This window comes from Dendroctonus ponderosae, unplaced genomic scaffold (genome assembly GCF_020466585.1).
Source record: "Dendroctonus ponderosae isolate FM_Combo_2020 unplaced genomic scaffold, Dpon_F_20191213v2 Dpon_F_20191213_6, whole genome shotgun sequence".
NCBI classification, from domain to species: domain Eukaryota; kingdom Metazoa; phylum Arthropoda; class Insecta; order Coleoptera; family Curculionidae; genus Dendroctonus; species Dendroctonus ponderosae.
This window is the reverse complement of record NW_026018814.1, coordinates 13,509,351-13,533,100: the sequence shown is the minus strand read 5'-3', so window position 1 is coordinate 13,533,100 and position 23,750 is coordinate 13,509,351. Positions and strand designations below refer to the sequence as shown.

The 23,750-nt window shown below is 33.4% G+C and overlaps 1 protein-coding gene and 1 long non-coding RNA gene across 3 annotated transcripts; one reads left to right on the top strand and one right to left on the bottom strand.

Moving 5' to 3' along the window:
• The first annotated feature begins 17 nt into the window (after window positions 1-17).
• Window positions 18-2,881, top strand: LOC109543804. Its single transcript, XR_002172528.2, has 2 exons — window positions 18-1,079; window positions 1,994-2,881. It is a non-coding gene; the product is annotated as an uncharacterized LOC109543804 (long non-coding RNA).
• A 2,675-nt stretch (window positions 2,882-5,556) lies between these two features.
• LOC109543799 (sister chromatid cohesion protein PDS5 homolog B-B) lies at window positions 5,557-23,202 on the bottom strand. 2 transcript variants are annotated; one of them, XM_019913669.2, is made up of 21 exons: window positions 23,095-23,202; window positions 19,367-19,589; window positions 17,111-17,249; window positions 16,862-17,051; window positions 16,644-16,803; window positions 16,353-16,587; window positions 16,128-16,272; window positions 15,799-16,067; window positions 15,602-15,746; window positions 15,377-15,531; window positions 15,103-15,306; window positions 14,502-14,737; window positions 14,169-14,446; window positions 13,952-14,117; window positions 13,740-13,888; window positions 10,356-10,488; window positions 10,178-10,295; window positions 9,979-10,119; window positions 9,155-9,323; window positions 6,230-6,517; window positions 5,557-6,052 (listed from the first exon to the last, which is right to left on the bottom strand). In XM_019913669.2, the coding sequence occupies exons 2-21, from the start codon at window positions 19,575-19,577 to the stop codon at window positions 5,936-5,938; spliced, it is 3,648 nt and encodes a 1,215-aa protein (XP_019769228.1). In that variant the 5' UTR covers window positions 19,578-19,589; window positions 23,095-23,202; the 3' UTR covers window positions 5,557-5,935. The 2 variants fall into 2 exon arrangements, with proteins under 2 accessions (XP_019769228.1, XP_019769227.1); XM_019913668.2 differs by having other exon boundaries at window positions 22,929-23,194.
• Between the last annotated feature and the right edge of the window lie 548 nt (window positions 23,203-23,750).

The following is a 23,750-nucleotide window of genomic DNA, read 5'->3' as shown; positions in this document are numbered from 1 at the left end:
TGGAGATCTCGCAGGTGGTCCAAAAACATATCGTCTGTTATGTCCAGATCGACACCGGTGGCCACCACTGGGTACGATGGTGTGATGTTGCGTTTTATGTTGGTCAAAAGTGGTGGTGTTGTTGTGTTAGGGTATATCTTATATGACGTAACTACGCCTTGTTGGGTGAGACGCTCTAGAGCTTTTGTCGTGCTGGCTTCGTCGTTGGTTTTGATTACAAATGTTGATTCTCTTTTGATAATGATGTCTTTGTTGACTTCTTCCCATTTAACCGCTAGTTGTACTCTGGTTAGTGTTGGTGGTGCAATTAGGCTGAATGTTGATTTATATGTTGGATGTATTGGTTGGTGTTTTGTCACTGTAGCTGTGGTTGATGTTATTGGTATTGCCTCCGTTTCGGCCGAAGTTGAACGAGTTGCAGAATGCAGCATCTCCAGTGCTGGCCTCTTCTGATCTTGGGTAGGTGTTGTTGGTGAGGAGGCAGGTTTTCTACCCCTTTCCTTTGATTTTGGCTTTTTAAAGCCGTCGTCCTGGGAGGCCGTGTCCGATTCGGACTGTGAGCTCCCGGGATGCATTTTACTTTTAGGACAGACCCGGTATTATTGGTTGTCCAAAAAACTACCAAAATTCCTTGCAGTTTGCGAATATCTTAGGTATTCGTATATACGCTCGTATATTCTTATTCTTATATACGCTCGCACTGGTACGTCCGTATGCTACCGAGGTTAAAGCGCGAATTAATATCYTCAAGAGAGTATTTRTTTTTTTGCTTACTTTTAACTTGTATAGTTGCAGTGTAAGTTTCAGTCTTCGGACTATCATCTTTTCTTTTAATTACCATTCATATTGTTCAGACATTGTACCATGCCAAAGTCTGAAGCAACTGAWCCCTTCGAAAGCTCCGGATGATAAATAAAATATAGCCGAATCGTTGTGTGACGAGAAATAGYGCTTTTTGACCGAAAAGCAAATACAGACAAATACATTGTCGCAACTGTTTAAAACTAAAGTGAAAGAAACTCTACGTCCAGGATTATCTCTAACGRCGTGATTCTTTGCATAGAATCGGACTATAGAAAGTAAGTAAACAAAGAGTTTATTACGTATGCCTTATTCATTAAAAATACAGTTTTGTACAATTGAATTATTACAGCAGTAGAAAAAATACCTAAACTACCTTCTGCATACTTTATTTCTTCGGTAGTTCTATCCAACTAAAATTAAAGTACGTCAACTGCTTTAAAAGAAAGTGAATATGTATATCATTTTTTCTCACACAAATTAAAGTTTTGGTGGTGCAAAAGCTCTAAAGAAGTTGCTTTGATGCAGATTCAACTGTGCAAAGCACCGTTTGCTAGTAAATATTTAAATTTAATTTCTACATCTTTTAAACGTGATCATTTGTCTGCTTAGTAAATGTAACTATCTGCATCAAAGCAACCTTTAGACAATATTCTAAAAATAAATCAAATATATGACCTTTTTACAATCGCCATGTTCTTTATACAATATGATTTCGAGAACAAATATCTAACAAGTAAATAGATCTTAGAAGATAAATAGAAAAACATTTTTCAAACCTAATTTGATATTAAAACAATGTAGAAGTAAACTATTGGAAAATCATGCAATGCTGAATAAAGCAACTAAAAATACGCATTCATTATTTTTTCAAGGCTTTATCGATATGGCTGTAAATTAATTTTTTGTATTTAAAAGTCTAGTTGGCAAATAAAAAAAATACGAGTTGCATGCTTAACCTATCAAATATGAAGTACATACACTTATTGTTTGGTTCTATTTATGAATTAATTTTATTTCTGGATTTTTCTTTAACGAACCGTAATAGCATTATGGTAGCGCAACTATTAGTTGATAATTACAGCAAATGATTTTATTCACATGTAAAGTAATCATTTAACAATCATTATTCCTGTTCCCTTTTCATCTTCGTACGTATTATAGAAAAATAACATCTTATATCTTATTCTAGCACGACAGATCCTCAATACAGGAACCTAGCAATAGTGCAATCTAGACATCTCTTGCATAACTTTGCTTGGATGCAACAATGACCTTTTAAATAACACATGCTGGAAACTGTTCAAATATTCAATTCAGATATTTAACTGTCATTGGAATCGAATATTACATTAATTGAAAAATGTTGAAATAAATTATTAATTTTAACATATAAATTACTAGACACGTTACATATACATTTATTAACTGTAGATGTTATGATCACCCACGGATTTGGGCCAATAGTCGAAAAATGTGTCCAGCGTGTGAACATGAGGTTCGCATCTTTTATTTTGTTAAAGAATTTGATTACTGACTTCCAAAATCAGCCTCAACGGATTATGGCTCGTGTCTTTGACATCGCTGTCTCGTAATCGTGCAAAGCAGAAACGGTTTATTACGTGTTAAACGTGTTTTGAAAACATATTTTGACTATTAGCCAAAATTGGTGTTTCATCCTAACATACCTGATTTAGGTTTTAATACACAGTGTGTGGAAGTATCCTATAATTGCTGATTATCGAAATAAATATATACGTATGACCATTACGATAAATAATTAAATTTTCGGCATGCAGTAATAAAAATGGTAATACTTTTTTGTACGTAAGAAATACACTGATAGCATATATTAAATATAGTTTTCAACCATAATTTTATCATTGTATGTTGAAAATAAAATGTTTCTGATATTTTGTCAAGAAAAAGATAGCATTTTATCATTTTTGAAGAATGTTAGATTTTCGTGGCTCCTTTTTATGGAGTTAACATGCATTTGAGCCAGATGTTATTAAGTTATTTTTGCGGTGCGTTTTATATTGCAATTGACTACTTAAATAAACCAATGGACCAGAAATAATGGCTTTAGACCTATCTTTACTCTTAAGCCTCCAAGAATACTACTGGAAAATCTTTGTATAGTGTGTACTATACAAGGTCACGCTCTGAATGTTTTGTTGCACGATAGGCTGAATGGTATCCGTAGTCTTGTCTGGAACTCCTAAAATATTTCCATAGCATAGTGCATATGCAGGGTATACAAGGTAAATTATGGTCAGGCTGTGAATGTTGTGTTGCACGATATGCTGAATGATATCTTGGGAGTTCAAGACAAACCCACTGATACCAATTCAACTTTTACTCCAAAAACTTGATACGTGAGGCGTTAAATGAACTGATGCCTAATAGTGGAGCGGATGGTCTTTGCCTTTACGAAGAACAAATTTATTTGGTACCTTGTATAGTATTTAGTATTTTATATCTTGTATACTGTTACAATGTTTTCTATCTATCTTAGGAAAACATTGTACGATTTTGCAGTTGATTTAAAACTGCAACGCAAAAACATACCAATAAATAACTAGCATAAAACTAACCATAAAATACTAGATTTATATTGCCAATAAAATTATTGTACAATGCGACCCTCGCAAGTACAATGCGACCCTCGCATAGACAATTTTTATATTGATGTAAATGAAACTCATATATGGTATCTGTATTTATCGCCTTAAAATTACCTTTCTTAATGTCAGTGACAACTGATACTGTTTAAAATATACAGGGTGTCCCATGACGTGAAGTCCCTATTTATTATACGTGATCTTCAGACCAAATAGAGTAAAAACTTTCGTCGTTAAGTTTCGCTCTAACGTGAACCGTTTTCTGTTATAGTTATGGTCACAATTCCTCTGGAGACTGGCTTTTCTTAGGAGAGATCTAGTTACATATCATTATTCGTAACATTAAACGCCATCTCATTATAACGAATGCATTATGCGTAACCTTAACGTTATTAGTTGTTTTCATTCTAATTGATCGTTGAGTTGATACGTTTACTAAGCAGTAACTTTCCGTGATGGGATACATTTTTCTTATAAAAAAATTAGATCAAATTTGTCTCTTTTAATTAAAAAATCTTTTAAATGTACTTATGTATTCTCAAATTAAAATCGATAAGTAAACCACTAGTAGTAGTAAGTCATTAACAATTTCAATTCGCTCTGCATTGACGTATGGGTTGTAAGAGTAAATAAGTTACTATCAAACACAAGTATTTCGATTTCAATTTTACACAAAATTTCAGCAAGATGTATTCCAGTACTTTTTTTATTACCTTAATAATTTTGGAAATTGTTGGGGTTTATTTTTCTGATTTGAAGACTTTGAATACGAATCCCAGCAGTAGTAACACTAAACATTTACAAATTGATAAGTTCGTATCTGTGAAGGAATTTATACATTACATTATGGTTGAGATTGAACAAATATGTTGAAATATTCATATCGCCCCCCATACGATAAACGACCTAACTGTAAATTATTTCAATTTGGTGTTTCAAGTTGTTGTATTGTTATGCATTCCATATGATTTGGAGTCATAAATAAAACGCAATTTTGACAAAAAAAGTAAAATATTTGTGTGAAAAATGAATGTGTCACAAAAGTGTTATGTAATTCAATATAATTAATAGTACTTCCAACTCCATTTTCAATCAACAACACTCTTGTGTTTTGCCTTAACTGTCAATTACTTCTTTCTATTGTATTAGTTAATGAAAAGAACATTATTTTAGGACATGTATATCACTGAAAAGAGGCATCTAGATGTACAGGGTGTTTCCTCATAAGTTGACACCCCCTAGCTCGTTTATTTAAAAAAAAAATATAAGCGGCCAACGCCAAATCTGTTTTTACTTTTTTTACTCATTTTTTTTATTTGAATTTAACATAAAAATATAAAACACGGGATTGTCAAAATTTGGCTGCAGGAAACAATTGTTTTCCTAAAGTAAATCTGTCGTTTTGCTTACAATGTTAATGTAGAGGGTGTTTCCTCATAAGTTGACCCCCCTAGAACATTTATTTCAAAAAAACATGTGAAAGTGACCGTCACAAAAGTTGTTTTATTTTACTCAAACTCTTACTTCAAACTTTTACTCTTTTTTAAAATCTGAATGAAAATAATAATATAAAACACGGAAATCTGAAAATTTGACAGTCTTTTTTTATGACCCAATACCAATTGTTTCCTGCAGCGGATGCAACTATATTTCTTGAATCAAAAAGTTTGAAAATAAAACTTTTCTCTTACAACCTAGATTTCAGGTTTGAAAAAAAAGCAAAAGAAAATACAATTTGTTGGTTATTTTTTACACTTTTCAGCAAATCCATTAAATTTCAAAATTTCAACAATTCAATTAAGAAATAATAACTGCTCAAATCAACAACATTTGCAGTTAAGTCGTTTTCTATAGCAGGTGCACATCTAAGTCATTAATTTACAGTTATTTTATAGAAATAAAAATTTGTTTAAATTATATTTTAACGTGCTAAGGAATTGATTGCGGTCTCTTATTTAACTTGCATTGATAGGGCCATTTATTTGGATACTGCTTCTCTTCATGTCTTTACCATTAGAGTATTTTTTACTTAGACAAAAACTGCCTGTGGCTTACAATGAATCAAATCAAAATGTGTAGTAGTTTATGTTTACCCTCATCCAAGCTGAACATTTAATCATAAAAAAAATAATTTGCCAGATTTATTAACTAATTTTATTTAAAAAGTAGACAATTATAAAATGGTAATACGACCTGACCACTTACTTAAATGAGCACAAATTTGAATAAAAACGTGTAAATTGGTTGTAAAAGGCGTGCGTGACTGAGTGCATTTGCAAAAATGCAAGTATAATTAAAAACTATAAAAAATTATCCATAAGTAAAGTACAATAGATGATATAATTGACTCAATATGAGGTTCCCGATAGTTGTTTCAAAATCGCTAGGTATGCAGTTGTTAAATTTAGTATTTGCAAAAGTCGTTGGCAATCAAAGTATAACAAGAGATCTTCACACTACGACTGTCTTAAACTCCTTTAAACTTAACTTAGACTTTCATTGTATGTACATCATTTTCCATCTTCATCGTTTTTTATCCGTTCACGCAATCTTTTGGCAGGCGGTTCTTCTTCTTCTGTGTCTTCCAATCCGGGGACTTTTATTTTGGTATCAGATGCCTCTGACGGCTATAAAAAATATATATATATATACATATACAATAACAATAGTTGCTAATCCACCTATAAAGAACATAAAACAATAGAATTTGAAAACAACAATTTGAGGAATAAATTGTTGAATTATACAAAAAACCGAGATTATGAACTAATAATTAAGAATAATAAAAGACAACAAACATTTACCTGAACATCGGTACCCAAAGGTCCGCAACCTTCAGCTTTCTGGCCTTTAGATTTTTTGGAAAGCCGTTCTTTATTCTCATTATTCGGCTTGCTCAGAGTTAACGTCGGCTTTTTATTCGGTTGATATTGGAGCTCCGGTGGTAGAAACACTCTGCTGTTTTGGAAGTTCTTTTGCGGGACAAACAACATCGCAGGAATTCTAATTTCACTAGGAAAATCTTTAAGCTCATAGTTCATAGCCTTGGTCAGCAGCAAGCCAGTAGTCAAGTCACATAAAGCCCACAATTTCTGTAACAATAATAAATATTTTCATAGAATTTGCAGGTAATAACAGCAGAACACGCAATTTTGTCCAGCTTTGGGCAACACATTTTTAAGCTCAAACCGACAAAAAATTAAACTACCCATATGGAACAGTTGTAACCATAAACAATTCATCAATAGCTCTGAATACTTCTATGTTTCGAAGAGTACCGGTCATTCGGGGTGAAGTCGGAGTGTGGGGGCGAACTAGAACAGACCGTTATTGGCTAATATTTTCGTCAAGATGATTTGATGCACCGCGTAAAAAAGTACTCAACCGTCATATTCCCGTTCATTACGTCCCGAGTGTCAGTAGTATACATTTTCGCTGGATAAAGTCGCCATAGAACAGAGAGTGAGGATTTTATAAATTTCATTTTTTTCTTGGAATTTGAAAACTTTAAGAGAGACTGTTGCACACAAAAAAATACTAAAAATAAAAAGTTGAATTGAGTTCGTCGTCGAGTTCGAAAGAAAACGTGGCTAGAGCACTTGAAGATATTCGACAAAGCAGAAAAAGTTGAAGACAGAGGCTGCTGAACATGATAAAATTCCAAAGTCCACCTTACACGATAAGTAAAACGGAATAAATAAACATGGCGGAATTTCACAAGAAGAGAAACATAATAAGAATACGCCTCTTACTAGGTGCTAAGACCATTTCTAACGCTTTTTAAAGCTTAATAAAGGGTCGCGCGTCTGTCTCCCACACATAGGAGTGAAGGAGGACATGGAATGGCGGATATGGAATTCGACAAAGGAGACACGGGAGACTTAATTACTTTGTTAGAAATTTTCTCTCCAAAATTATAATTTTTATTAAGAAAAAACTTAAAAAATCGTCCGACTTTACCCCGAACGACGGTAGTTTATTTTCAAGAAATAAAAGTTTGTACAATTTCTTCTAACATTGAGTTGTTGGAAGCGTTGTGCTGCTAATAGAATTATTTTCAACATTTTATTTTTGAAGTTTCTATTCTCGGCAGATTTTAAACATAACAATTATAAAAAATGTATGCTTAGGTGTTTGAGTTTATCGGTTAATAGATAGCAGCAGAAAATGAAACACGATTTTTCTCGGGTCTATAAATATTGGGATGTGCAAGTAAGTGAGGTGGGTACATGTATAATCTGTACAGGTTCGAGTTACACGTTAATAAAAAACCCAGGTGTATGTTGATAGCAACGAGAAAACGATGTTAAAATAATTTCAAGGAATGTCTTGCCACTGAAAACGTAAAATAAAGATCATGCCATTAAGTTAAGAACATCAAGTTTAATTCCTAACAACAGCTAAGTGGTCCTTCGGCTCCAAGCCTGGTAAAAGGTCAAAACACCTCATAATGTATTCAATTCTTTTATTCGTAAGACTGCGGTTATGAGATTTTCGGATACCACTTAGGGATCGGCCCAAATCAATTAAAAAACAATTATGTCACATGAAATATTCGTTTATTTTATGTTACGAAATATGGTCTGGAACCCAAAATCTTTGTAAATTTTAACTTTCCCTGTTGTGCCTAATCCATAATAATGAAAACAGAAGCCCCTTGTTAATCTTATTTTGTCGTAAAAGTTTTTCATTATTAAAACTTACAATAATATCAACATAAAATATAATATATAAACAATGAATGTGAGGGTAAAAACCATACGACCATCGTATAAAGGCAATTTTTTTTAACTTGGTACGACGACGGACGAATTGACAGATCTCCAACCAATAGAAACGCTTTCGTGCCATCGTACAAACGGATGCATGGGACACGGGATTTAGGCGTTATTCTAATGCAGCATGCGCAGTTTCAAAGAGAAATTATATTCCAATATCCCACGTGACTGCCAAACATCGTGTTTGCATTTTGTAGTGAGGTTAGATGAACTAAATTAGTAAACCAAAACGAGCTACAACTTCTTCAGTCGGCAAATCCATTTGAACGTACAAATTTTATATGAAATAAACTTTTCTTGATATGTTGCCTCGATGTTGACATAAAGACACAACCTTATTGCTTCTTAAGGCTATGCTGCAATTTGATTGACTCTAGATAAAATAATATTGCCCCAAGTGGCGCTATACCTAAAGCGTTATTCTCATATCTTAAACCTTATCAGTATTCTCGTGTATAAACCCACCATTATATGAGTTTACTGCAAGATAATGTGAGCTCGTTTTACAGTTAGAGTTACTGCGCCGGTGCGTTGGGTTGGCGCACCAAGCCAATTGCGCAGCAATACACCAGCTCATGAAAATTCAATGAACTACCCAGCCCTAATGTGTATCGATCTTAAAAAACAAACGGCGGTGAAATGTTTTATTTTTTGTCTACTAATATTGCAAGAAAATATTTAACTTTGGGATTATTTCAGAGAGTCACCTGAAACCACCAACATCATCATATAATCTGGAGTTATTTCGGTTGTATCGACTTTTCAAAAGTTGAATTATAATACTTGTGTATCGAGTTTTTCAATTCTGTAAGGGGTCTTGCAGTTACACAACCAATACTTTCTATTTGCAAAATATAAGTACTTGACGGAAGCATTTGAGATTTGATCGTAATTTTTTTCTAGGGTAGTCAAACAGATTCTAAAAACTAATAGAAAAATAAAATTTCTTACGTAATTTAAATGATCGTCCTCTGGTCTAACTGCATCTTTATGGTTCTTCATTTTTTCTATCAGTGTTTTGTAAAAGCCGTAGCTGAAGTAGTCATTTTTAGTGACTAAAGGCTCCAAGATGAACCAAAGACATTGCTGTGCTACTTGAAGTTCTGCCACATTATCCCACCTAAAGTACATCATATTGAATATATCATGTGTGTCTATTCATTCATTTTAGCCATTATTCCCGAATGAGCCGCTAGATCTACATGGCAATTAAAACCGACTGTTACATTGTACTTCATCCACAACCAATGGAAACAATTATCTTGATATGGATGATAGATTTGATAAAAATATCTCTTCAAATATTTGTTTTAAAAATAACTTTAAAAAGTTTGACTTTCGTGGTGTAGCTTTCATGGATCGCTACGTATACTTGACGCGCGACACAGCGAAATAATAACATCTACTGCGAAAAAAAAATCACGCCATCAATTACTACTATTAAATATAATATTCGGATCAAAAATATTTTTAAAAACCGCAAAAAACGGTATGATTTTATAAATTGTATACATTTTTATCACGTCCTGAATTAGAATTTCTTCCAGACATTTTGGGAGCCACCTGTGCGTGCTGCGCTGATGTAAGCTTTCGAACAAAATAGCTCTGAAGAGGCAAGCTATTCGTGCTGGCGAAACGTTAGAAAGGAAGTCTAATTCGCGACGGCTTAAAACCCAGAAAAAATCATCAGTTTCAAACCTGACCAAAAATGACCTCGAAAACTATCACTTTTTTGGATTACACACAATTACAAATAATTTGCCACTGAAACGTACCTCGTTAATCTCGGTTCATGTGCTAGTACTGGAATAGCAAACACTAGCATATAATCAGGCAAGATGTGAGGAAGCTGCTGCATTGCTTTGCTTTCTGCATTTGAATTCCCCATTGTAATAGTTTTTACATAGTCTCTTCGTCTGAAAATTAAATGCTCGCATATAGAATTTAATTTTTGCGAGTTATACAAAGTTTTACCTGTTTATATCATTAATCATGTAATTTCTAATAAGCGTACGCAAACGACTTTCAGGTTCACGTCCTGCTAAGGCGTAATATCCCATGAAATCTAAGGGAAGGCACTTATTGGTCAAACCTATTAAAAAAACTTACATTAATCAAAGAACTAACGTGTTTCGTTTGTCAATTTTGTTACCTTTGTTTAACCCTTTATGCAGCTTACTGGCGAACAATTCTCTAACTTGCTTGACATCATCGCACATCAATTGGGATAAATTGTAAAATTGTTCTGCTGTGTATTGATCGCCTACTCCTTTCTGTTCACAAACCTGGTAATGGGTAGACAGGTGTAGATTAAAGCATAAATATTTTTAAAATGCGGGAAATATAACACAAATTCCTTGTAATGAAAATTTATGAAAAACGATTCAAAGCTAACGTAATTACTCTGGTGAGACTGTAATACTGAAATATTTGAAAAAAAAAACCTGAATTTTTGAACAAAACCATACTAACATTTCGCAAATAATTAATACGTACAAGCAAAAATAGAGTAGTCTCTTTACATATTGAAGAAAATAAAACTTGACAAATTTACCAAGTACTTTTAAGCAGATTTTAAGGAAAAATTTACCTCGTGATTGGTGAAAATCAACGTTATTTTAGGTCTTTGGCTTCTTGAAACTTTAAATTTGTCTGAAATAGTTTCTATATTTGCGAGAATTGCATGTATGCATTGAGATAAGCAGAAACAGTTTTACTTTTTCACTAGGGTACTGGGTGTTCCATACTTATGGCTTAATTAGGGTTTGGTAAATGTTGCTAAGGTTGTCGTATCCGATCTGAAACTTACTGCTTTTGCATGTTTTTTAATTTTATCATTTCTTGGATTTTTCTTTTATGATAATTTGCTTCCCTAACTAATATATCTGTGTTGTTAAATTTAAAATTATGCAACATTTGGTGTGCATGTTGTGTTAATGCTGTTTTATTTTCACTAGTATTTCTCAGCCTATATTTATGTTTGTACATTCTCCTTTTTAAATATTGTTTAGTTTGTCCTATATATGTATTATCACATTCTAAACACTATCATTTTGTCAGTTTTTTTAGCTTTGGGAAACATTCCGTTGATAAGGTGTTTTTTGTTTTTCCGCAATTTTAATGTGTGGCTTTAGTATTTTTGATATTTTTTTATTGATTTCTAGAATATATGGTAGTGATATACAGGGTGTTTGGTAAGTAGATGCATTCCTTGCAGGGGGTGATAGTGCAATTAAATTTGGATATATTTCGTTAATAGGCCAGGTTCCGAAAACCATTAGTTTCCGATCTACAGGGTGTTAAATTTTTAATTTAAAAAAAAAGATATTTATTAATATTTTGAAAACCGCTTGGAATATTATAATGAAATTTGACAGTCAACTAAGAACAATACACGTTCTGTGATGAAAATGTTGTTTCTATATTTTCCAGTGGTGTGGGTACAGGGACGTCTGTACGTCCCGTTTACGAGTAAACAAATTAAAATCGATTTATTGCACAGCGTAATCGAGTTTTTATTAAAAAGTTGACTCTGCACTAGTTTTTGTCACTGATTAACAAAAGTAATAATTACTGTCATTTCGAGTGTCTGAGTAACTTAGGTGTCACCTTCTTTTTGCGATTTATGTAATTTCTAGTAAGTTCACATAGGTTGAAAACTTTATTGGTTGAAATTGCTGAGTTTTCCAATGCTGAATACGCAGATATTCTTTACATTTATGGACTTTGCGACAGAAATAGTGGCGGCTTCCAAATATCCGTGTCTTTGCAAACACCTATCGAAGGGTCAGTGAGTCAGGAAGAGTACAAGGTAGGCAAATTCACGTAGGAGCAAACTGTAAGGGAGTACCTTGATCAGCGTTTTCCTAATCGATGGATGGGGAGAGGACGCCCCATATTATGGCCTGCTAGAAGCCCAGATATAACTCCGTTAGACTTTCAGGTATGGGAAACAGCGCATTACAGATGCCGCTATTACACTTAGACATACATTTTCGGTCAGGGTAACCCGGACAGAAGTAAGAAGGCAGGCACATGCATGCGTTAGAGAAGGGGCCTTCATTTTGAGCAAGACCTTAAGTAGTTAAGAATTAATGAATAACATAATTTTTTTCCGTATCAAAGTAACCTTGGTGCTCATTTCAATACGAAGAATAAGTAAAATTTTAATTAGCAGGTAAATTATCTAATAGGTAAAAAACAAATAAAGAAACTCTAAGACTGATGTCAACTGACGCTAGTAATAATTTTTGTAATAAAATTGATACGATCTAACTGCGCAATTTTTGCTGTCTTTATACTAAACCATACTTAACTACAACCCGATTAAGCTATGTAATAAATCGATTTTAATTTGTTTGTAAAACTCGCAAACGGGACGTCGTAGAAAAAAAGTCAAAAGACCTTTTCTCTTCCAAATTGAACAGGAACTTGACACATATTATTTATTTTTAGAAAAATCAATGGCGTAACATTTTTATATTAAAAATTATCTACAGACGTGCCTGTACCCACACCACTGGAAAAGATAGAAACAACATTTTCATCACAGAACGTGTATTGTTCTTAGTTGACTAAACCTGTCAAATTTCATTATATCATTCCAAGCGGTTTCCGAAATATTAATAAATATCATTTTTTTTAAATTAAAACTTTAACACCCTGTAGATCGGAAACTAATGGTTTTCGGAACCTGGCCTATTAACGAAATATTACCAAATTTACTTGCACTATCACCCCTTGCAAAGAATGTATCTACTTATCAAACACGCTGTATATGCATTGTTTCCTCTTTCCTCATTATTGTTATATTTAGTTGAATTGTAAATTTTGTTAATTCTTCGCTTTATTATTGGCTCAGAAAAAATTTTTGGGTAGTTATTATTCAGTAATATTTTTCTGATTTTTTTAAATTTTCTTGTCGGTAATTTGGGTGTGATAATTTTATAACTCTATCTGTAAGTGAAGTTATTACAGTTTTTTTTATATTTTTGGGGTGCATATGAATTATAGTTTAGATATCTTCCGGACCAAACTTCTTTTGTATACCAATTTGCTTTTATTTCACCGGAATCATCATAATGTCTAAAAAATGTATTGATTAATTTTGTATCCTTTTCTATTGTAAATTTTATAGTGTCGTGAAAATTGTTGAATTAATGTAGGGTATATTGAATTTTATCTTTGGGTAAACATTAAGTAATCATCCACATAACGTTTAAAGAAAGTTGGTTTATAATTTAGGCTTGTTATTATATTTTTCTCCAAGCTTTCCATAACAAGGTTTGCAATTGTTGCTGATATGGGCGAACCCATTGTTACACAGACAAGTTTACAAGACATTTCTTAGAATTGTGGAGAGGAACTTTGAGAAGTTGTAAGTTGGTGTACCTATATTGTTGACAATTGGTCAACATTGGTTGGTAACATCATGAAATACCAATATCCCCATTGAAGTGCACACAGTCAGGAAAGTAAATCAGAAATTCTACAAATATGCGAATTTTGAATGAGCATATATATAAATAACCAATACCTTTAACATAGCACAACCAGCAGCTAATCTGAGCCAAGACATTTCGGCTTTTGAAAGTCTTCCACTCTGTAACAAATCGCCTTTATGTAGTATGAAAGCATTCAGCATTCTGAATGTTTTTTGAGCAGAGGCGTTGTCCTGTTTTAAACCTATATCAAATGTAAAACATCGAATCATAAGACTACTTGATGAGAATATAAACTGATTATTACCTAGAAGCCACCTAGCCATTGCTTTTAGACCTTCTAATTTGCATCGAGTATCTTCGGGTAAATCATCCTCTGCACACCACGAATCGCTATCATTTAAGCAACCGCTTGTATAATCCTCTTCATCTTTCTTTTCTCTGGGATCCTTTACTAGTAAGTCTTTTACAATCTACAAAATCAGTAAGTCACATATTGTAAGTAAACTGAACACAAATCTTACCTTTCTCGAAACTATATTCTTAATGGGCACCTTATATTTATCTGGGAATGTAAATGCTATATGTCCCAGAGTAACAATGGCAGTTCTATAATTTGGCGATTCAGGTACCAAGTTCTCTTTAACGGATTCCAAAATCTGAGCGAAAATTTCATCGTGCAGAGGTGGCATGTTTTTATGTATGCAATGGACCGCCCCTTTCGCTTGCTTAGGCGTACCAGAACATGCCAAATCTTTACAGATTGGTGCCAGACTATTCATGACATCGGCAAATTGATCATCTGAAATTTTTTATAACATAATCTCTTTGCTTTCGAGTGAAAGACTCGAACTTACATAAACACTTATATTTTCCCAAAAACGTGAAAACGTTTAACACTAATGGAGCAACGTTAACGTCGTCCAATCTTAGTAAGTCCATCAGATATTCCAATATATCAGTATAGTGGAAATGCGAAGGAAACACTACGCTCAACATCACCAAAAGCTTCAGACCTCTATCGCCGGCAGTGGCCGCATTTAGTCCGATTTCTTCAATCGAATTACCACCTCTCAGGCAGTCGGCCACATATCTGAAATAATTTACATTTAATTACTTTAACATTTTAAGTGTATTACCGAAGGTTTTTGAGTATTTTAAATTACAACGGATTTATTTCTATTTCCTATTTAAACTTTGCAAATCAAAACAGATTTACTAACTTGTTTCGTGTTAGTAACGAATTATCTCTTGCACTTTTATGTTGGTTGTAGACTTTKTTTCGCAATTATATTTATTTTTGCACATTGCGCCGAAAAGTAAAGCAAATGAGAGGCACATTTRCGCAGAGTAAGAAGATCTGGCTTCTGCGCGAACAGGGACAGTTTTAGTTATTAATTCTCTTTAAAACCCAACAGCACAATTTGATGATAATTCTAACATTTCTGTGGTATTTACCCTATTAAAATACCCAAGGCCTCGTGGTCGATCATGACGGAGCTAATACGTTCCAGCAACATCTTCACCATGTTATAATAAAGGTTCGTCATCACTGGCGGCCCCAACTTTTTTAATACAGCGGCGGTAGCTTCTGAACAATCTTTGCAACTTACTGTTGGCCTTGCTACAGTCTCAAACTTCTCCATGAGATCTTGGTCTCTTCTACACATATTTAAAGAAAAAAAGCATTTAATTAAACGTCAAATACATATATTGTTCTTAACCAACTGACCGTAAATGGGTGCTAAATTTACTTAAAAATTCGTGAGCTTTAACAGGTTCCGGTAGGCAACGAGATAAAGCCTGTACTTTGTTAGCAATCTCTTTCTGAGTCTCACTACTGGGAACAGAAGCCAGTTTCCTATGTAAATCCAGCCATTCTATAACCTACATTTTTAGTTGGATGGAAAAAAGAATTAGAAGTAAAATAATTTTTAGAAAACATTTAGGCGCTTACCAGTTTTCGTACGCACAGCTGATTTTTCTGTAGTTCCATAAATGCTTTGGTAGCATGTTCATCTACTGTACCTAATAAATGATATAATTTCCTCATACGCTCCGCTGGAGGAAGTTGATAAGGAACTAGGCAAGTATTCAGTAACCTTTAAAAAAATATGATAAAAAAATATGTATATAGAAGCGATTACACAGTACCTTTCAACTAATAACTTATCTTCCATTCCAGCCATATAATACCCATGTAATATTTTATCCTTAATCCAAGTGACGGCTTTCTTGGTAGCATTTGGAACGTCAGGATCGCTCAAATGTTTTTTATAGATCAATGCCAAGCCAGCCATAGCTTCTTTTCGAATTTTGAATTTTTTATCAAGAGTCCGCTCTTTTACAAATTCTAATAGGTCCTCAGAGTCGGAAACTACTTGAAAATCGTTTTTCGCCGTTGTAACTATAGCCATCACTACCTAAGATGCAACATATAGATTTTAGAATAATTCCAAATAAAACTTGATAGCTAGTCTTACCTGATATCTAACATGTTCATCAGAATCATGTTGCCTCATCTTAAGTGTTTCAGTAATATCTTTCCGTAAATCGGGATGGTTTAATAAGAAGTGCATCGAATACTGCACGCACTTTGTTCTAATCGCTACAGATATATCATTGAATCTAAAAATATCAATAATCGTAATCTCATACAATACAATATCATACAATAATCGTATCGAGATCATTTCGACAAATATTACCTTCCGAGAAATGCTCTCCACAAAGGGCCGTGCCTTCTTGGCAACTCTGAGTCTTTCTCGCTAAACATCTTTGCTAAAAGAGCCACAGCAGATAAGCGTTCTCCATCTTGTGCGCTTTTTAATTTACATTCCAGCTGTGGCAGTACGGATACGAGTATTTGAGGACATATATGGTTAAGCTCATAGATCAGGTCATAAACTTTACTTGATATTTGTAAATTTTGATCCTCTTTTCCTATAAATCAATATTTTATTATAAAATGTAATGACGTATGCAGTAGTTAAACATACCTAAAATTAGGACTTGGTTGAAAAATGCTTGAATATATGGTTCTAATGTTTCTGAAGTCTTAATAATAAGCTCTTTCGCTAAGAGATAAGCATTTTTATGTTGGGTTTTATTTGGTTCCACAATGTTCAATAAAATGATGTCCAGCAAATCATTACCAACCTAAAACCGAAATAATCAATATTTCATAGAATTATATTTAACAGGTGACAGTACTTACCATGTCGCTTTCAGTAATAAGAGGGCATAACACATCCAACATGAAACTTTTGACTCTACCAGAGTGTTCATCATTAACTATTTTAAACATTAAGTCAAAAAGAGCACAAAATATTTCTTGACAATCTTGTAAGTCAAAACACATATTAAAAGATTTCACATAAGCTAGATTTTCCAAGAGATAAAAGTACCTAAAACAGATAATCAATAAACTATTAAAACAAAATATTTTACATAACGGCAACTATACCTTTTGAAGGCTGGATCTTTGGGATCTTTCAGCCCAGAAAGTTGATTTATCAAAAATAAAAATATGGTTTTGACTTGCTCTGGATCTTGATACGGTGCATCTGGAGCATACACTCTTAGGACGTCTGCGATACAGCAAGCTACCAAATAATTATGAGTTAGTTTTAAAAAAATCATATTTAGAATGATTTCAAAGAACATCTACATATATCTATTTCAGCAAACAAACCTTTAAGCATGTGTATCTGCTTAAAATCCTTAATAGCATCAGTTCGCCAGTTCATGTTTTTGAACTACCCCCATTTAAATCAGTGAATAAAATATAATAAATACAACATTTAATTTGTTTGCAATTTCAATCTCAAATTAATAAGCCAAAAAATATATAGAATATGAGTATTGAGTAAAAACGTCTTGTACCGTTTCAATTGTCCCAGAACTTAGCTTTTCAAAAATTGATAGATTACAATCAATATACAACAATTAAAAAGTTTCTTTGAAACTGATGCGTTAGTATTTCATTTTTTATATATGGACTATGCCACTTGAGTGCAAGCTATGGCAACTATATTAACTTTTTAAGGGCGTCTTGCTACACGCAAAGCAGTACTACTTCTCATTTCGTAAAGAGTATTAGTTAGAAAGAACAACAAATAATTTAAACTCTTCTCGCTCTCGGGCACCGTTAACGCTTTGAGAAGAGGCACGGAAGTAGACTAGATTAAAATAAGCTTAGATTTATAAACTTTATAACCATACCATACAAGTGTAAACACAAAAGCAGAAAGACCGATTTTAGCCGGGGGCGGTTATGTGTATTGAAACCGTTACCAGTCGTTCTAATAATCGTGTCAATACTAAAAGCATTTCACCACAGTTTTTATCCTCCTGTGAATTATAAATATACATCACAAAACCAAAAACAAGCCCAAAAAATAACAACACTAATGAACAAAACTTGGTTAAAAGTTTTTTCAGTTCTCAAGACTTAAGATCAAMWGTTTTTTTATATGGCCGTAAAGGTAAGCTGAACCATTGGCTAACTGGTATAATATTACTTAACTCTATTATCACCTGAATCMACGTTTCATTTATCAGTGTTCCTTTAATTGTTAGTTTCAGTTATCGCAGAGCTTTTAGTTGAAACCTTAGTTAAGAAGGACCATGGACGTCCCCATCTAATCACGTGCAAAATCTAACCCATTGGAATCCAAGCGAATAACTGATACTGGGTCACGCAACTGTTTTCCAATATCGAACTCCGAACTCTCCACTTCCAACCAACGATCATATCTCGCTTCCACGACGAAGGAAAAACGAAATATATGTGCGCAAACCGAGTAAAAAACATCACATTCGGCACCCTCAATTTCAGCAGACACCGCAGATAACAATATCACGGAGGAAATGAAAAGTAGGATATAATCGACAAGCCGATGTACGTTCGCGCTAGATAATCTGATGAAATCGAAAAGTATTACAAAAACATCAAGAGAAAATCGAAAAAAAACATTGTCCGACCCATACTGACGTATGGGTGTGAGAGGTGAGCCATGGCAAAAGGGAACGAAGAAAAAGTCAGGCGGATTGAGCGTAAGATTTTGAAAAAAAAATTCGGATCATACCACGGCACTACCACGAATGAGTATAGAATGAGATCCAATGCAGAAATTAGGAGATTGTATAAGGATGGAGATGTGGAACAAGAAATCAAGGGCCAGACAATACGATGGGCAGGTCATGTGTACAGGATGAGAGATTGGTGAAATTGATGTGGGAGGAGGTTCCTACGGGAAGACGACCAGTTTCAGTTATCGCAGAGCTTTTAGTACAAGACACCACACCGAAGACATCCCACTGATCAGCAAATACGAAATTAAAGCAACATTGAAAAAAAATTAACCATAAAGCAGCATGGATGGATGAAGTGCTAATAGATATGATAAAAGTGGGCGGAGAAAAACTTCTTCACTATTCTTTACTATTCTTAGAATACTTTTCAATCAATGTCTGGAACTTTTCCAGTTTTCCAAAGTAATGCTAATATTTAAAAACGATAACCACAGAGACCTGAAGAACTATAGGCTTATAACACTAATGTCGCACCTATGTAAACTGCTAACAAAAATACTAAGCAATCGACTCTCTCATAAATTAGAAGCATACCAAACTCCCGAACAGGCTGGGTTTCCCAAACAAAGCTACGTTCCTAATTACAGTAAATAAACACAAAGCGATTGAATTCAAAACGGCATACCAATTAGAAGTTGGACATCTCTGGAAGGATGGCTAAGAAACTGTTCTTCAGCCAAGTGTACACTTAAGGGCACATACTGCTTGTATGCCCCATCATCTTGTCCCATAGCTTGTAGAGTGTGTGCCAGGGTTTTCAGACGACGAATCAGTTCATCAGATCCGAGGTCGTCGCTAATAGGGCGACAACCAGCCGGATACACTATCTCTGTCATGGCTGGTTATATCTGAAAATGTATGTTTTGTAATGACATTGTCTCAATCAAACTAATAATTAAAAACTCTTAACCAACAGCGCATTTAAAAAGGCATATCTTAGTACATAATAATCTAATATGAAATAATGGGGAACGATAATTGAGAGTATGATTAACTCACTACCCCCTGCCAAATGCTCTCCAGGCACCTCAATAATGTTTTTTTGAATTACCTGGTGGCGACATATCATCAGAAAGCATTTTCAATTTCTCTCTGTCCAGCGAGTGATTGAAGTATGTTTATTAGAATTTGAAGAATCAATTGCGAAACGGGTCAAAATTATTGTTACTTATTTATGTTTTGAGGAATGTTGTCACAAATGGCTCAAATATATCATCAGTGATATCCTGGAGCGAACACTTCATTCCAAGTTATATTTGAAAGTACACTGATATGGAGAGGAAACATTTAATTTCGCAGAAGCGAAGTGTCGATATGAAAGTTGACTAAATACTCGTGTTCGTTAACTGCAATTTTATCTTTGTACCAAATTCCCACGAGCTTTTCAAAATCGTTATAGAAAATTTCTTGATACAGCTGAATCTTGTTAATTTGGAAGGTAGTTTTCAGTTTTCGCAAGAATCCTTGACACAATTGCTTGGCTTAAGTTGTTATTCTAACAATTTGCTATTGTCCTAGTTATAGGTTCTATTACAATATACAGGGTGGCCATTCTCTGAATCTTTGTATAGGTAACTTTTACATTTTTAAAGATAGAGAATCCGTTAAATGGGCAAAATTGGGCATAATTCGATTGCCTATTCATTACCGTTTTCAAAATTTAGGTACCCGACTTGCTTCCTGAAATATCCTGAAAACGCAAGAAATCAACACTTTTTTAATTATCATGTAATTCGTAAACTGCTTAAATGAGAAAAAAAGTTAAAATTGTCTTTGGTAGAACTTTTTGCGTTGAGTTCAATAAACTAGAACTCGTCATAGTCAACTTGATTTACGAGATAAAAAATAAACAAGTGTTTTTTTAAATGGTAATCATAGTTGACTGTGGGCCTTTTAAAATCCTTATTTTTTTCTGAATTTTACCATATAACTATTGTATGTTTTTCTCCTTTTGTTGCCGTAATACTTCAAAAGAAGATATAAAATGTGTAGTAGGCTATGGAAACAAGAACTATATTATCACACAAAGCACAAAGCAAAAACAGTTTTGTAGACATTCATCCACGACAAAAATTATTTCAGTTGGTTCTGCGTTTGAATGTACACATGGTGGGCAAAATTGGCCATTTTTATGAGTTATTTCGGAAACCGTGGTGGTAACCAAGAAACGTTATGTGTTATGAACTCGATTTTTAAGAAAAACATTTATTTTATTTTTTTTCTAAATAATGATTTGTTCCTGAGCTACACGGTAAAACTGAAAAATAGCTGATTTCAACTTTCTCCCTTAGCTCGTTTATTTCTAGAAATATTTAAAAAATGTTACTACATTTTTCGAACCTCGCATCAGTAGAAAAATACATAATACATTAATGTACATTTTCATACCATTAGACATCCCTACTCTTCTCAAATTCACCTTTTTTTGGTAGTTCTTGGAAACACGACATATTTACACGTCAAACAAATCCAACATCCAGCGGAAAATGTTATTATGTTAACTCTAAAAACTGAAGCCGTAGATGTTCTAAGAAAAAGTTGCTTCAAAAAGATAATAGAAAACATTTTTTTATAAAAAAAAACAGCATCTTTCAGAGGCTTCTTTAAAATTTAATTAAATTAAATTAAAGACTAATCTCCTATATAAATTAATCCGTTACGTTCTTCGCTACCGAAGACTACTGTCGTAATACCAAACTGACTTCAGGCATTTTTAAAAATTAGAATGATGTAATTGGATTATCTTGAATTTTAATTCGAATTATCCATTGCGATTATACCCATCTGGAGCATTGCAAATAATTTTTTTGAAAAATAAAAATCAGGCCAGGACGTAGTGGAAAATATCGTTAAGGTTCCAACTTAATGCGGAGTTGTAGATAATAAACAAATCTAAAACTTTTGCATTTAACACTTTTTGACAAAACCTCGAATTAAAACCGATTTATCATTAATTAAATGTTTTCTCGCGCATAAATTATTTTATTTACATGAAGATCTGCAAAAGTATTTAATTCCACTAAATAAGCATGATTTTTTTGCAGTTCAGAAGATTAGTTTTCAAGTCATGTACATATTTCGGAAAAACTACCCTTAGCTTCCACGAACAATTGTCTTGACATTTTTTTGTACTTCGAATGTGTATAAGTGGGAATTTTGGTTGTTGTAACGTCTACTTTAAAATTATCCATATGACTGAGTGGTTTATTTATTGATAAACCGCTGAAAATTGCAAAAACTGAAAATTATCTCTGAAGAATCATGATTTGCTCAATATTTTCAATGACATTCAATTTTCTTCATTATTTCTGTTAACAGTGGACTCTATTTTCAAAATATTAGTTGCTTTCATGTAAGATTATTACAGTTTAAATAATTTTATTCCAGTAAGTGGCGCAAAAAATCTTGAAAATGTTAAATAAATAACATAATAAAAATAAAAATATCAAGACAATTGTTCGTGGAAGAAAAGTGTTAAATGTAAAAGTTTTAAACTTGTTTATTATCTACAACTCTGCCATTGAACATTTTCCGCTAGGTCACGTATAGCTGCAAACAGCAAAAAACCGTTTCCATGTTTTAAATTATTATTTTTTTCTTAAAGTTGGAACCTCAACAACATTGTCCGCCAGCTCCATGCCTCTTATTAATTTTTTTTATTAAGTACATATATGAATCATTCGTATCGGCACTAGCCTAATCACCCCTAAACCTAACCATTAATAGCTACATAAGCCTTAGTTTATTTAAAAATGTTTTGGATGCTTCGGTATAACTTTTCTATGTATGGGCATAAGTATATATTGTTTTATAATCCTGTGAATCTCACGAAGGACTAAACATGGTAGGTATTATCAGTTGTAGGGTGTTTATAGCACCTTAGCTTATAGACTAGAATCTCAGCTACACAGACCCTAATTAGATGGGAGTAACGTAAGGTAATTAGAAGCTCAACAATGAATAAATAATCTGAAATGTGCAAATAAAAAATTTATTTAAAGCGAAAATCCTTCCCTGCAGGAAATGTCAAAACATGCAGAAATAATTTGTCAACAAAAAGGTTAATAAACTGCGGAATAACTTAAGATAACAGCAGTTACCAATGAAACATTGAAGTTGAATCGAAATATCAAAAGCGATCCCCTATATATCAGTTAAAAATAGGTAAAACGCCTAAAAGCATTTACCTGAGCATCAAACGTAACAGTGCTTGAAAACGTTGAGGTAGGACAAGTCGAATAAGCCACAAATAGGTACGCTAAAATATGTATTCAGTCCACGCGAGTTTTGCATTAAAAAATCGAACACTTTTCCTAACTCCTGAATGAATATTTCCTAAAATAACAACATTACCTCGTTTAGAAAAACAGGGACGCGAACATTTCTCAAATGTCGACAAACTGTTTTCTATCATACTGAAGTTAGCTGGTAGTAATGCGCCACCGGCATCGCCGCACATTTCTTCGTTGACATAGAAGGAACCTGCATACAGATTTGTACTCTTATTTTCAATTAATTTTTCAATATTTGTCCACTAGTTTACTATATATATTGATGAAAAATATGTATGTATGTATGACATTTTCCCGACTTAGTAAATAACTTTATATTACTTGCCGATGAAGCCACGCATAGTGCGCTTGCTCAAGCCATCTGCATTGGAATAGGTTTAGGCAAATTTTTATCGCCATGTATGTATTATGCATGTTGAAATTATTAGTTTTTGATCTCAAGATTTCATTGACCGACGAATTAATTAGAATTTATCTGAGTCAAATTTTCCTTAAATTAAACAATTAATTATAGAAAATATTGTAAATTAAAATTGCTTTTTAAATTTACAAGAGAACGAAATACTTGTTAATGTATTTATATCAATCAGCCAAATTTAAATATACTTTTCTTTGCCTTTTTAATGCAAATTCTGAAATAATCCCAGGCAGCGAGCTGACGTTCACTCACGTCAATTTGACACCTCTAAAGTCATCTTACAATGTTGACTTGGGCGT

Bases quoted from the DNA above. Each gene is read 5' to 3' on its own strand.
- LOC109543799 (XM_019913669.2), bottom strand. From the start codon at position 19,577: ATGACAGAGATAGTGTATCCGGCTGGTTGTCGCCCTATTAGCGACGAC. The intron at 17,052-17,110 runs GTATAGTTGCCG...TATCTGTTTTAG, and splicing joins AAAGATCCAGCCTTCAAAAG to GTACTTTTATCTCTTGGAAA. The intron at 10,489-13,739 runs GTATTGGTTATT...ACCCATTACCAG, and splicing joins CTGGTTGTGCTATGTTAAAG to GTTTGTGAACAGAAAGGAGT.